Below are 16,807 nucleotides of genomic sequence, written 5' to 3' on the forward strand. Positions count from 1 at the left end.
GGAATTTTCTTGTCAGTATAATAATTGTCAATCTGAAGCAAATCTGGTCAAAAACATTTCCATTTTTAATTTTGCAAAATTTACAAATCCAAATTTAACGAATTTGCAAGACAAATTTATATTGACTTTTAGTAGTTAAGTCAACTGACCAGCACAATGCTATTTTTATGTTAGCCTAAAAGTAAATCCAGGTCACAAACTGCTTTAAAACAGTCACGTGACCATAAAAACTACATTTCTATATTTGTATAGTAACTCAAAATGGGCGTTTTGTATGGCAAAATTCAAGTGGCGTCGGAAAGTCAGTCACGTTTTCTCCGCTACAATTTTTGGGTTGCAATTGTACTAATCTACGAAAACAGGATTGACCAAGAAGATTCACGAGACTTCTATTTAAAAAATAGTGATATCTGTAAATCTAAAGTTCGCGACTTTATAGTATAGTAAAATGTATGGTGAGTTGTAAAATCAGTCACGTGTGGCAAAAAATTGTTAAAAATCAATCACATGAGTTCAAAAAAGCATTTTTAATTTTCAAAAGTTACTAATCTACAAATCCAAAATTAATGATATCATGAATGTCATTTGTGGAATCCAAAGCGCAGTTTTTAAATAGGCACACATGGGAAATCCAGTGTAAAACAGAAAGAAAAACTTTTGAAAAAAGTGAAATTCAAAATTACAAATTTTACCTTTTTAAAGTATACAAACTAAAAATTATCAAGATAAAATTGGTCCAAACCAGTCACATGACCTACTTAAAAGTGTATTTATTCTGTCGGGTAAATTCTTGTATACTGTGCCAGTAAATAAGCAAAATTAGTTTTTCTACAAATTCAATTTGCTACTTAACTTTGCTTAATCGTTTAAGAACAATCATAAAAGTCTTATTAAATGTTTAGTTTTAAATTTGTGCAAAAACGTCAAAAAAGAAAACTGCGAAACATTTATTAATAGCTTTCGTTTTATGTTATTTTTTGAGTTTTGTGCCCGAAAATAATCTATGAAACATCTGTTTAATGAAACGCAGCAAAAATATGAGCAGCTATAAAAATGTTATGATGGAAGTCAAAGCGTCAATCACGTTCAGAAATCAATTGCCCCCAGCAAAATCCGAGTGTTTAGCATTCAATATCAGAGAATTTATTACCAATACGAAATGTCAAACGTGTTTATCCATTTGATTTTTTTTATTTAAAATACATTTGTTACTCGTATATTTTTTAAACTTTTAAAAGTGTTAAAAAAATCAAGGAATAGACAACATTCAAGCTTGAAATTGTAACCGAAAAACTTGAAACAGAAATTGTGGTTCAGAATACTCTTTGTTTTCACGGAAATGTTATAAACTGCTCTAGATGACTTTGAACTTTACACACAGAGAATTTCGGTCATAAATAGGTCAACACACGTTTAGTTCAGTTCAGAGCTGAAAGTAGTTAGTGATTGTAACAGTTTACGTAAATTAATAATGTTGTGAAAGCTGTAACCTGTATGCAAGAAGTTTGTCATGTTAGATAAACATTAATCATGGAGATTTTTGTTAAACTGAATATGCACGAAGTTAATTAAGTTTGGTTGGTTACCATACAGAGGACCAAAATTTTCAGATTTTTTTTTTACCAGATATAGGACCTACACCCCTTTCAATATGGTTTTAATGCACATGAATAATAAATGAACATATTATTAAAATGCTATAAATTTGGACTGATAATTTGTTTATTTATGTTCTAGCCAATTATAGTATTTGCGGAATATTTGCAGTATCGTTGCAACCGGAATAATTTTTTACTCTGCTTTCATGTCTACTAATAAATGTTTTTAAACAATAATTAATGAAATGACATTTTCGCTGGTAACGATTTTCATGTAACATGCAGGCGGTGCTTTCACAATCAGGAGAAGTAAAAACCTGTTTTTATCATAATTTTATATATTTTTGATATAAATTTGTTGGTCTTTAAAATGGCAGAGCCAAACTGTCCTTCATATTACGTATCTTTTGCTGAATTTAAGGGTTACTTATATTTAGTAACAATAAATCAATACTAAGCTATTTCCGTAGAGAACTTGGCAACCTATAAATTTTCATAAAAATGGCCTTTTTTGCCTCTTTTTTCTAGTAAAAATTTGATGTTAATATATTTGAAAATCTGTAATGCAGAAAACTAGTTATATCCACTCCTCTAAAACCACTGTAATTTCAGCTCATAGTTAGTATTCATATTTTATTCAGTGTTGATTATACGGTTATTGAATACCGTTTATTAACTACTTTGAATAAAGACTATCATTGCTACGTGCTTCTATTAAGCAAGCTGCAAACTTTCGCACAAACTAATTTCTAAAATAAACTGCGATCTATTGTTTCAACTGTGCTCAGGGTTGGGGTTAATTTGTCCTGAAAACTATGTCCGCAACGATGCGCTTTGGGGTCGCATATTTCCCAATGACAATAATTTTCCAAATCTAGAACTCTACATAAGCTACTTAACTAGATCAGTTCGTTTCGAAGTTTGAGAAACCGGTAATAACCTGTAATTAACATATTTTAATGTGGTATTGTATATTTGGTTGGTTTAGTTGTACTGTGTAAAATGAGTGCTTATCAAAAAGGAAAACAACTTGGATTTTTCTGTCTTTTCTTTGTTAAAAATGGGCAACTTGACACATTCTGAAATGGGAAACTGTGACATATTCCTACAAAATGATGTAAGAAAGTTTTAGTTTTCTTCAGAGTTCTTGTATTATTGCAGTTTTTATTTCCATGATGTGTGAAAGCAAATAATTGAAATCAATTGAACATGTGCTTTAAAAGATGATTGTAAATATACAAATTGTGGAAATGTTGAAGTTTGAATAGATTTCTTCAATGCGTTTTTCATGCGCCCTACGTCAAAAGTGTTCGAACGATTTACAAAAAAAAATATTATTATTGACTATTTTATTATTGACTATAATTTATTACTGACTGTGGTGTGACCAAAAATTTTAACAAATATAATTCTGCTAATCTGAAATACCTTATTGTGTGCTACGCCTTTTAAAAGACCGGAAAATTATTAAATTACAGATAAATGTATAAAAATTTAATAAATGCTTTAACCGAACAAATTCTACAATTTAAAGGTTCATTAAAAAGAACTGTAACCTAACCTAAATTATCAAGCAGCAAAGTTTCGTTGTACTTTTTCTTACAATGGATTAACCATCAAACTGTGACAATTTATATTTAATTTATACTGAAAGTTTTAACAGACAATGTTTCTAACTAGGTCAATCCTCTCATAACATGTAAACAACCATATCGACCCTATAAAACTCCTTGAGGAAACACATGTAAGAGGTTTGTTTTGAACTGGCTTCCGGATAACAAAAAATCAATTTTTACTCTATAGATGTATGTTACTGCTCTATACATTTCCACGTTTGTCAGTAATTGGCTTTTATTCGTCTAAAATCTCCAGGTTAAGGTTCTTGTTTACCTTTCGATACTGACCGTAGATCAACGCGACATAAATCTCCATATCTATGAGGTTGCCTAATTGGGTTACTATTATTGACAGAAGGTCCCTTAAACCGTCCTAAACCATTCATAGTCGAAGCTACATCGAAAATAGAGCCCCACATGCATATTCAAATATTTGTCGACTCCTATCCTCGCTTTAAGTCGGGCAAATATTGAGGTTAACATTTAGCGCACTAAACCACTTAATCTATGTGTATTGCGGTTTGGTTAAGTCTGAAACTTGGCGGTTCTGCATACCGAACGCGCACTCTATTAAGAATTATCCGGACGTTTTAAGCCGAAAAGTGCGCCTCCCTAATGGCTAATTTACTTAATTGGACTTACCTTTGATGAAATCCACGGCCATTTCCAGTCCGTAAGTGTCCTTGTCGCAATCGTCCAGGATGTGCGCTCCAAGCGAAATGTTCGGAAGCAGCTTGTTTTCTGCATAATTTAGTTTGTCTAATGTGTATAGCATAGCTTCGAGAGCTTGTATACCACCCTGAGGCATTACTGGTCCGCAAGTGTACGTATCTTCACGTTCGTGAACCATCATAAGTCCTCCAAGTATGATATCTCCTTCAACTACCGCAATTTTCTTTATAGGCCAATGCAGTTCCTCGTGTTGGTGTCGTATTTTGTGCCTTTCGTTTCTGAACTCGTTTAACGGATTGCTATACTCGTAGTTTTCATTGAAAAATGGATTATCACTTCTGAAGTGCATATGTTTTAAAGAGTGATAATGTCTATAGTTTTTGTCTAAGCCCTTCTTTCCGAAACTGCAGTGGACTAGCAGAATTATAGTACAAAAAAAGTAGCTGTTCATTTCCATTTTACTGCCTACGATCCTACAGGTTGAATACTGGATAATGTGTATAATTCATCTGCAAGAAAATTTAACTGTTGCTCCGCTATTTGATTTATTTTAGGTTAGCCCATCGAGAAGACTCGTTGTGGATTATTATGCAGCACGGTCTAGTTTCCAACCGTCATATTAGATAATTGAACTAAAAGTTCAGTGCTTCTATGAAATACCAGGGTGCTCTTATAAACCTACAATAAAATCTTAGTTGTAATAGTACAATATAAAGTTTATTGATGTTGAGTAAAGACTTTGCCTACTCTGAGAGATCTATCAAGATTTAAGATATTCAAATCTGCTATAGTAAACACTCTATTTAGATATCAGTGTATTTGCTGCAATTTTGCCTTGCAAGTAAACTAACTGACTAGACTTTCCATGAAATTTTTCTGGAAAAGTCACATAATACTGGAACACCATTTACTTATAATTTACTTATTTTACTTATAATAAATATTTTTCATGAAGCGATAGACTTGAAAAACTATGCAAATTTGATCTGTATAGAAACATCAAGTAGTAACAGTTTTCACTTTATGGAAAGGTATTCTGACAGTTGTCACATATCACAGGATATTTCAGACCTCAGACCTCACCAGCAGTCAAAATGAAACCATAAAATTATAAAGTACATAACATTTTGACGTATAAGACAGTTGTCACGGGACTAAAACACCATTTACATGTAGAAATAATAGTCACATGACAACTGTCAAACTGATGATCATTATAGTGCAAATCAGAAAACATTTTGTAACAATGCAAACTGCAAGTACTGGATACTAGACTCCTTGATCTTTGTATTTTTATTATAATTTTTGACAATTTTGACATAAGTGGCAGCGACAACTTGATTTTTTTAAGTATTATTATGGTTCATCTTTGCTTGGTAGCTTGTAATTATAAACATTTTAGTTTGGATATTAAGATCGAAATAGCTTTAATTTAAACAATAAATAAACATCATTTTTGTCCAAATTTGTGCAAAGAATTTTTGCTATATGAACTAAAAGCTTATTAGCAAGCAAAAGTGAACCATAACAGACATACATTTTAGAGCATTTTAAAATGTTTCCTAAACAATCCATGAAATATGTCAAAACTACGAAAATGAGCTTCAAACCGAGTTTGGGCAAAACGAGTTTTCCATTGTTCGAGTTCTGTTTTGTATCAAACGTAAACCGAATAAAAGCAAAACATGTATACAAACATTGCACCCGAATGGAATATTTTACTACCATATTATTCTTACCATAATGGGGTATATTTAATTTAGAAATTGATATTTTAAGTAGGAAGGTAATTAGAGTTTGTTTGGAGTAAGTTCGCTATGTTTAAGGATGAAAATACCGCTAGCTGTGCTACATAATTTCAGGAAATTATATAGAAATATGCAGGGTTGTTTCGGGTTTCAGAGTACTAACGTTAACGACTTGGGTAATAACAATGGTAATACAGCAATATTTTTTCAGCAGCAAGCTGAAAGCTGGTTTTTTGGCCAATCACCAACAACTACGCATTGTACTAAGATTTACGTAAATACTGCACATATTGGCTTGCCATTATTAAGGACAATTCTAAAACAGTGACACTTACATACATTTGTATTAAAAACACATAGTTTTTCCATAAAACTATGAAAATATTTTGCTTCTTGAGCTCTACATTTTTTTTAAAATAGCCATATTTTCACAGAATTCACAGAAGACACCATGCATAATTGTGTCTCCAACGACTAATATTATGTTTCTGGTGGGAATAAATTAAAAAACAAAACTATGCCTAATAGTAAACTAAATGCATTATTTTACCGTTTCAATTTGCCATAATGAGGTTCATTAATAAGAGAAATATTCTGCTAGTCGGTAATCCAAACACTCGTAATAATTTATGATTGTATTATATTTTATGAGGCTTAATGAAAATTAATTATAATATTCACCATTAGCCGCAAGTGTGAAACCGATTGCTGCATTAATTTATAGGTTCTAAAAAGTTAATAAACGAGTATAAAATCGAATTATTAATTATTGTATAGTAGACATTAATTTTGAAGTGGTTTCGCAAATAGTCTTCACTTTGACTATCATGATACTTATTAACGTTTATCTTAAAAATGTGATTTACTTTGAAACAATCACAACTTTCCCTCTAATCTCTTGACTTAACATTTTCCTCTAGAGTATACTAATAACTCTTACCATCTAAAAAATCTATAACCTTATGTGTCAAACCCACAAAGCTCGTAATCCGGAAACAGAAATTACACTGTTTTCCCTTTAACAATAATTTCAATCAATATAACTTTCTGGGTTGTGATTTTAGCAACGGCAACTTTTAAACTTTAGATGTTAAGAGTAAAACTTTACCCACCTATTAGGTATTAGACTGACGGATCTGAAATGAAGGATGATATCTGTGCTTTAACTAAGTTGAAAACAGTTAAAATAAAGTGCCCATAAAGTGCAACTTGGGGGAAAAATTGTGAAGAAAGTTGTTTTTTTACGGAAATAAATATTAAAGACTTTGTGTATCGTGTTGCAAAACAAGTTTTTCCTGTATTAGTAGTTAGTTTAATAGTATATTGTATTGTTTAGGCTAATAAGAGAGACTTATGTCATTGATTTAACAGTAAGAGAGAAAGCTGATTTCATAAATGTTCGCGTATGTCCTGAAATCCATACAAGCCTTTACAGGTGTAAAAGTTGCCAAATTACACATGTTCTAAGAAGAGAGAACCATTGGAAATGGAAACAATTATCTCAAAATTAACAATCTCTTATTCTCTTAGCCGTTACAGGGTATAATCAAATCAGACCATTAAAATTTATTCAATTTCAGAAAGGACTGCTTTCTAAATAAATACATTATTTTTAATTCAATAAACAAAAACACATTATTTTAATCCACTACAATAATTAATGAATATACAAGATTTTATTAAAAGATGTGCGTTTATCGTAAAGGCACCCTAATAGCACTTCATGTTGCTAAATTGTTTTTGCAATACTTAAACAATATTGAAACATTGTAACAATATTAATACGTTATGACAATATTGGTACAATATTAATATCTTCAATATTGAATGAAAATGCAAAAATGATTGCCCATGTTTGATTTGAATTACTTTGAAATATGTTTTTTATAAAATCGTGCAAAAGAGTACACTTTTTTTATTAATTTTAGTGCAAAAGTTTGCAATTTTTTCGAAAACAGTGACTGGTACAGAAAAAAATAATTAAGAAAATCATTGGCGCAACAGAAAATTGTTTTGGAAGGAAAAATGGAGCCCAACAAATAACATCCTGTAAAGTTTTGAAAAAAGTTCTTCTAACCACATTCATGACAAGATACATATAGTCCAAATTTAAGCTAAATATCTCAAAAACTGTAAAAATTATAAAGAAAAAACTAAAAAGAAAATAAAAACTTTAACACTCTGTATTTCTGTACGAAGCATTTTTGAAATATAGTTTATATAGACGTACATAAAACACTTTGTATATTCCAAATTTCGCACATTAATGCGTGTTAATGTTTGTTTTGACTTTTTTTTATAGCAAAAGTCAATTAAACCAAATATTTTTTTTTACAATCACTATTACGTCTTTAAGGTTTTTTTCCCTGATTCCCTTTTTATACTAATGCAATTGAAATAGAAATCAAGTCGTCTGGAAGGCCGTAAAAATCCATCTTAAATCATTGGGGTGTATTTAAATTGCAAATAAAGAGATTCTCGAGCAAAAACAGTCTCAATGTTCTTTTAAGGATTTACAAGATATACGTTTATGGGCTTTTTAATCATTAAACTGTTTAGTAACTTTTTTCATTAACTGTTAATAAAGTTAACAAAACAACAGTTGATTTTGATACAAAAAGTCTAATATTAGTGCATTAAAAGCGAAAAATATCGAGAGAAATGCTATTTTTAATTACACCCTATGAAATAAGGGAATCCAGTCATTAATCATTCTCTCGTTATCTTGAATCCCACAGGGCTACACCAAGTGCTCTTACCCGGAATAAATTACGATCAATTAAAAATGCAATCAGTTCAAGTAGAAAACATAATGACGAAGAATTTAATATACAGATAATTAGCATAGCTAAAAGAAGTGTAGTTTGCTTAGTGTTTTAATAATTTCTTACCACAAAACCGTGTGGTCTAACCATGATATTGCGATTCTATTTATGTTGCCTCACGAACAGGAAAATTGTTTCCGATGGGTATAAATTATTCGCCTCATTAAAAATGCTATAGATTAAGATCGGTTGACAAACGTAGCTGGAAATGCAAGAAGGTGAAGGCCGATGGTCTAATAATTACTTGTAGCATGTAACTTTCCTTCATTAAAATTATTTTCCTCGTTATTAATAAGTGATCGTTAGCTACGTGAAATGTAACAACACATGCTTTATAACGGTAAAATTGTTAGTAATTGAGTAATATGCAATTTCTTAAATTGTACTGGCGTGTAAGGAACTCATTGAAGCAAAAACACTATTAAATTTTACTTAGTGATTTTGAAGATTTAGTAGCATAACTTATTAGAGTATGACGCACCATAACAGGTCAACATAATGCCGCATCACTCGTACAAAGGCTAATTTGAAGAAGAATTATATCTTAGTCATCAAAACGAACCTTAATGTAGCAGACAATTTGAGCCAAGACCATAAATTATGAATATCGCGTTTACTAATTCTCTTGAAAATATTTTCAAGCTTTTCTAAAGATACTAACTTCCTACCTGGCCCTAAAGAAGTAATCTTTGCTTACGGAGAACACGAATTTTAAAGTAGTCCCCTACGTATACGTGATAGCCCTGAATATTATTTGAATTTATGGCACTTTATAAGGTTTCCCTTGCGGTAACCTATAAGAAGTGATTTAAAGAAAATAGAGACTTAAGGAAGGAATAACAGTTAAGAGTATATTAAAATTTACTGTATAACCAAACTCCAAGAAAGTGAATTTTTTAAAGTCCTTTAAGCATACGCCAGAGCTCATTTTCTGTATAAAATGTGCGGAAGAAATGCTACCACAATGTTCTTGAGACTTAAATATATGAAGATCTAACTATATCTGAAGATTGGCTTCAAAATTCAGCCCAATTTTCTATGGTGAATAATGAAAAATTAAAATTAAAATGAAAAATTATGATTCTCTAATTTTACATAAAAAAGTGTACCTTGTTGATGATTTGATTCATTAAACAGTTTTCAAGATATCTGCAAAAATGTACAAAAAAATCAATCAATTTTGAGGCATCCTTGCGGCCAATGAGACAGCGACGCCTGTTCAACGTCATGTGATAGCCCTATTGATTACCTATCTATGAACATGTGATTTGTTTATAGTAAAAGTTTCAAATAATCGAGTAATTCACGATTTAATGGATGATGCACCAAAATTTTGTCCAAATGAGGCTTTTTCCATGGTATTTTTTGTTTTTTTTTTTAGTTTTATATAGCAATTTGGACCTTAGAAACTCGAATCTGGTATACAAATTGCTCCAGGTACCACTGTTTTCGGAGTGACTTTGAAAGTAAACGATTTTTAACAGTTTCAGGGCGTGGCTCCCTTATAAGGGCACCCTATTTGGCATATTACATCATATTTTTACCATTGCCACAAACGCATTTTCTCGGTGTAAAGAGTAAAGTGTAAATAAATATTTTTAATTTAGAGTTAAATACAGAGTGTTTCAAAAAAGTTACGAAGCTTTCTCTAAATCTTACCATACGATAATTATTATTAAAAAAATTATTTACGAAAAACTAAAACTAATTTGTATTTTAGACACTCTGTATCTCCGATATTATCTACTTTGGGACTAATGTTGGGTTAGATCGTCATATTTAAGTCTCAGGAACCATGTGATAACATTTTTTCCGCACATTTTAGGGACACCCTGTAGATCAAGAGATTAACTTTTCATTGATTTCCGACTTTACGAGCAACACTTATAAATTGACATTTGACAACAAGGCTATAAAACTTTGTAATAAAATGCTTTGAAACACATAAAGCAACGGATATCAAATTTTATTACCGATACCTATCTTGTCCTGACGGTAATTAATTTTGTGAGTTCCTTTTTTGTTTCGATCTTCAGAATTGGAAGAAGTATAACAAACTGTTTGACGCATTAACCAGGTCAATCGTTTTTTCCGGGACGATTTTAAGTATTGGCGTTTTTGAAATGGAAAAATTGATTTCGGTGATGTTTATGTGGTTTTAGGATAGCTTGGAGATTGATAGAACATTCTTAATACTTAAAAAGTGTATACAAAGTTGGTAGATTAACTTTTTCCATAAATATTACACTACGTACCTAAATTTTGCAACTGTTTAGTCAACGTCTAAGTAAATTGCTTCAGTTGCACGAAGATTAAACTGGAAACTCGATGTTATTTGTAATTTTTTTAGTGGTATTTTTCACAAAAGTTGACTTGTTCAGTGGCACCTTCCAGAGACTTTCAAACAAATTGTGAGCAATAAAAATTTAACGCTTTCCACAACGGAAGCGCCAAAGTTTTTATTACTCAATTTTTTTGTCTTTATCTCCGTGAGAGTTACTGCCTTGTAAGTTTTAATTTTCTGAAACTTTCTTTCGGATTTATGCCGCAATAAACCTCGGATAGCATTAGAAATATCACTCTCATCGTTGGAAAATTAATGTAATGTCACATTTTTAAAAGAGATTTCCGGACGGAGGAAAAGAACAAAATGCAAATGTTTACCGAGTGGAAGTTTAAGGAATCTCCGAGGCAATCAATTCAAGGGTCACAGCCGGATTTACAAGAAATATGTCTCGGGGTCCTAACCCTACGATTAATATCAGAAAACTTCAAACTAGGACCGAAATGTTCCTTTAGAATAATCTCGGTGGAGAGCATTATTATTTAGCCGGAAAATAGCTTTATTTTGCAAAATAGCCCGGCAATTAAATGTATTTCTAGCAAAGTTAGTTTAAGTAAAGCTGGTAATAATAATAATTTTACCAAGTTAGACTTAAACCAGTTGTAAATGTACAAAGTTGTAAAACGTGGCAAATTCTAAACAATAAATAAACTTTGCAGAAGTCATAAAATTATTTATGGTTTTACCGGTTGTAAATTTTGGATTGCCATTTTAAAAGCGTTACGAGAGCCATTGATTTAAGCTGCTATATAAATTGAATGAACATTTTTATTTAATAATTAAGTTTCTTAAAAACATTAAAATATCATTAAGGACCGAATTTAGAGCCCAAAACTATTAGAATACTAGCCAAATATAGCATAAAAAATTGCTAATTTAGGCAGAAAAAATGGTAAATTTTTATTTATTATCCGTAGTAAAATATTACAAAATTAGGTTTTGCAAAAAATAATAATTGAATACAAAATGTATTTTTAATTTTAAATAGATATTAATACCCGTTTGCACGGCATTAAAACTTGTTCATGCTAACAAACTACGGGCTAAAAAACTACGAAACAGGGGTAAAATTTTGTTTTTGGTTAAAATAGGTGTTTAGGACGAAATAAATGAGCGTTGAACTATGAAAGTTATTTGGCCTACAATTCGGACACTAGTTATGTTACATAATACTCAATATTATCTAAAAATATTAAAGTCCCATAATAGTTGCAGCAAAATCTATATCCCATATATTACCCATTTTTATTAACATCACGATAATTTTAGTCCCTTACCAAATACTCCGCATTATAAAGCAACATTTAGATGAAAAGAGCTTTTATTACAAATTACCATTTTAAGAGTTCAAAACACTATAAATTACGAAAAATTATATTCAGGAGATTTATTTTTAGTGAATGCGATTTATGGAATAATTATATCTGAAATGAATTCCATTTGATATAAATTCAATTTTACACTTCAGATACTCCGATTTCCATTTAGCTTACACTGAAGTGTAACAGTTATTATTGGATAGTTTAATAAAATATTAATGTCAGGAAAACGTTTTTTGGATAAATTCCGTAAAAAACACTATTTTTTTGGTAAGCCAAATATTGAAAAGCCGGCAAACATGTCTCGAGATATCCCTCAAGTGGATTATATCATCTAAGCGGAGGGTTTAAATTTTTTCCAGCTAGCAAATGTAGTGGGTCGAAATGCTGCAAATTGACATTTTGTATACCCGGTATATACAGGGTGTCCCGCGTAATTTTAACAATATATTCTACATAAAAAATAAATCTAATGCTACATAAACTTAAGTCCAAAATCACTACAAAGTAGGTACACCACTGATTTTTTACAAAATTTTGTATTCTCCATTGAATTTAGCTGAAAAAAGTTCTCTTTTCTTTTTTTATAAAGGCACAATTTTTGAGTAAAAAATAAAAGTTTACATGCACTCCACATTGGAAAATCAAAATTAGATAGCAGTGTTGTTAATTTGATTTTTTAATTTTTTGAGTTATTACGTTGTACTTATGTAAGTATAATTGAAATTTGTGATTATTGACACATTATAGCACGTTCAGTCGTTTTGGAATAATAAGCAAAAATTAGTGTTTCTTCTATTCAAACTTTAACACCCTGTATTTCTCTAACGATGGATTTTTCTACTATAGTTTATGTGGCAAACTAGCATTATTTTTTAATATAGAATACGCTGTTAAAATTAAGCAAGTACAATTCGGGACACCCTGTACATTGACCTGACGATTTGGGTGGTACTTGTTTGACAGTTGTCATTTGACGTTATTCACTAAGATACTTCAAAACTGTCAAAATTTTGTCTGTAAAGCATAAAATTTATATTTTATCAGGACTTTGTCAAAGTTGGGTTGATAAGTCTATGTTAAGTATTTCCAGTTACATTTTGTCACGTAAGAAGTAGTAGCATGCCACAACTGTCAAATTTTGGCAGTTGCCACTTGAGTGACTGCTATCATGTGACACTGGACTACTCGCTTATTATACGTGGATGCTACAACTGTCAAAATCCCGCTCATGAAGCTATAAAATAATACTTATTAGTTTCCTGTCCTTGAAGTCAAAATTTTGCCCTGTAAAGAATCAAAATTTATAATTTATTTGGGTTTTGTTACATTTGGGTTGACAGCTCTATGTTACGTACTCTCAGTCGTAACGTTTTACGTGAGTGATAGTTATGACGTGACACTAGACTGCTCGTTGGCTAACTGTCAAAATTCAGTCAATGAAGCTGTAAAATACTACTGATTTATTGATCAGTTTCTTACTATTTGGAAAAACAATTTTATACTGCTGAGTCATTCAGTCAAATTTTGACAGTTCATACTTGTTTGACAGTTGTCACGTGACGCTCAACTACGTTATTCCTGGCCTAGTAGACCTAGTAGACCGGTGCACAAAGGACCACAAGATATTTTGCACGCAGTTCTGTTGAATCATCCTCAATACGATTGTGGCATTAAATAACATCACCTAAATGAAAATTTAGAATAACATCTATCATTTTGTAAATGTGGCTGGTGCATAAAAAATCACTACATAATATTTTAAAATCTGATTATTTAAATAAAATTCAGTTTAAGTGCTTTTTAATATAGAACGCTCAAATATTTAAAAACTTTCCGAGACCAGTCAGGCGTTTGCATTCAAACACTAATGGAGTAACAGCAATCTGCCAAACAGTATTTGAATATCGAGAAAGAGCATTATCAAATGAAGCGAAACAGTTTGCATTAATGGAGAGGAAAGCTTAAAACCACGTTCCCGTTTTGACTTAATAAGAGAGTTAAATTTCACGACTTGGTCGGCCAATAAAGTGTGTTATGTATGAAGTTAAGCCGCGGGTTATCCCAAAGCAAACAAATCGATAGAGAAAAGGAATAAATCCTGTGCCTAAACTAATCGAATTGAGGAGAATGTGACGCTGCGAAAAAATGTTACCGAAAAAAAGACGGTAGTACATTTGTCACGTTATGCCGTATAAAACTAAATTAGATTAAGGATATTATGCCGTGGGGGGCATAAAAATGTACTTAGATGGTTTGTGAGGGAGGTTCAGAGGCCATATATTAGCGTAACAAAGACAGCACGCACAATAAATATTAATTTCTCGAAAATTTATAGCGTCTTCTATCTCTTTGGGATTGACTTAATTAAGCCACAGCTTACTTTTACATGAATAAATATAAAGCCGAATTCCACTTGGAACAGCCCCTACATTTCAAAATCTCCATGTTTTTTTTATCTGGTACAGTCACGTCCAATAATAGCAGCAGGGAGCCTATTTTTGACCATACACCACCTTTAGAAACGTATGAAAATTATACGCAAATTTTCGAATAAGCATTTGACAATACGCATTATTATATCTACTGGGTGGTCCAGTTTTAAATGTTAATGATTTGATAGCCTATCAAAAAATAAGTTGAGAGACAGTTTTTGTAAATGTTGCTTCTTTTTTTTTCTTCTAAGCTGTCCGTGTCGGTATAAGAGAATTGGTTCACTTATTTTGAGCTACATTAACTTTTATACCTCTGGACTTCGTTCAAAAGGATGATAATTGATTATAATGAAAGGTTTTTGTAGGGGGCTTTAAGACCCGGTAAAGAGCATCAGTTTCAAGCCATTGTATCAAATTTGATCGGTATTTACTTTTAATGGTCTGAGATTATGACAAATTAATTATGACACCCACGATTTTTCTGAACTTTAGAGGGCTTTGTTTCTCTTAGAATGAGGCCTTATAGAAAATGACAACATACATGTCAACTTATTTTTTGAAGGAGAAACCACTTCTTGTAGATTTATTTTTATAAAATAAAATTTCACAATTTTTGCCTGTTTTTGTTTGACAAACGTCATTCACATCACATAACGAACATTCATTTCGTAAGTACTTGTTTAAAATTTGATCAAAATTGCTCCAACGGTCTGACAGTTATAGCAAAATAACGATTTTTAAACTAAATTTTTTTGGAGGACTGTACCTTCCTTAGGAATCGTTTTTCAGCAAAACGACATAATGCATGTCAACTTATTTTTTGATGGACTATCGGCTAGTGAATTATTGACATTTAAAACTGGACCACCCTGTATATTTACATACCGCCTGTCCTGAAAAACTTGTGCCATTTTTTCAATACCGTAATTTGGGGCGAGATTTTAAATTTCCGAATTTTAGAGCCATTTAGCGTCTTAATGGTCAAACCTACAATATTAAAAAAAATACGTTGATAGCCAACAAGGTGCTCTACAACTTTTATCTAAAAAGTTTTTCTATTAAATGTACCGTACAGGCGCAAAAAATAAAAAGTGATTTCCCATGTTAATCTCCTATGTCCAGGGTTCTCCTGGACATCTAGTATAATCGTATACTGTCAGCGTTATTATACGTTTTTAAATAGCTTCAACTTTGATAGATATCATTTTAATGGAATGTAAAAGACGTGATGGCAAAAACTGTTGATAGATACGAATAGTTTGGCCGTATCTACAGACGCCTGTCTCTGTATCCTGAATAAATAAGGGTCTATTTCTGCTCCTCACGAAACCCAGGCGTAAGCCTATCTATTTTATTGACAGGGAGCTATTGCGAATTTTATTTAATTTTAGCACGCACTTGCCACGAATATTGATGGCCTACTGGAAGACTCTTGTCAACACATGAGATGGGGCAATACGTTGGCATACCACACAAATGCTAAAAAAACCAGAACCTAGTAACCTTTTGACCTTTCAGATTAATCCAGTATTTTAAAACTGATATTATCTAACACTGACTACATTTTTAAACTAGATGATCCAAATATCATCTCTATTTTAAAAGGCAACTGCGTTATGGAAATCACATTACAATGAATCTGCATAACAGACGAAGAGCTTGTTATAGATAAGAAAACTAGTTTTCAACTTTAAAAATCCTGTCTGCTTATGCTAGCTTTGCTGATTACTTACAGTGACTTTTTCACTTTTTGAATAACTAAGTGCCAGGACTGGAAGACAAATCAGGCTAAGCGGATTTATATTAATACAAATTCTGCTTTCAACCTTTAAAATAATTAATTTGACAGAATTACAATAAAGGTCTACAATTTGGTTTTAACTTGGTAATTTGCAGCTTAGATTGCAGAAAATATACTTAACTCAAAATTACAAGGAGTATTCCTTTGATGTAAGAACCGATTTTTTTAATACCCTGTATAATGGATACTTCATAAAAAATGTCACCTTCGACAATAACGATTTCAAAAATTAATCCACAGAGCTTCTTGAAACAGCCGTGGTTTATTTTCGATGGGCCACCCTGTATAAAAAACTGATTTTCTATAGCTGCAACAAAAAAGATTATTTTTCTCTGTTAAAGTTAAACGATTTACAGTTCAACTGGTTTTCAACTGGTTGGTCAAACTAAAGCATTGCAACGTTACATCAAACTTTGATTAAATTTTTTAAGTTCAAGTAATATACTTGT

At 31.4% G+C, this 16,807-nt stretch overlaps 1 protein-coding gene across 3 annotated transcripts in view; it reads right to left on the reverse strand.

Annotated features, from left to right (window-relative positions):
* Positions 1-16,807, reverse strand: part of mtt (mangetout) — a 172,572-nt gene that overhangs the window by 83,962 nt on the left and 71,803 nt on the right. Inside the window, exon 2 of one of the 3 annotated variants that reach the window (XM_081979065.1) lies at positions 3,857-4,395. The exons of the other annotated variants lie outside the window; for them this stretch is intronic. Coding sequence (XP_081835191.1) covers positions 3,857-4,343 — 487 coding nt within the window. The 5' untranslated portion in view covers positions 4,344-4,395. The remainder of the gene's footprint in view (positions 1-3,856; positions 4,396-16,807) is intronic. 3 annotated transcript variants of the gene reach the window in all.

The sequence above is a fragment of the Ips typographus genome, linkage group LG4 (genome assembly GCF_016097725.1).
Source record: "Ips typographus isolate SLU linkage group LG4, UJ_Ityp_2.0, whole genome shotgun sequence".
NCBI classification, from domain to species: Eukaryota; Metazoa; Arthropoda; class Insecta; order Coleoptera; family Curculionidae; genus Ips; species Ips typographus.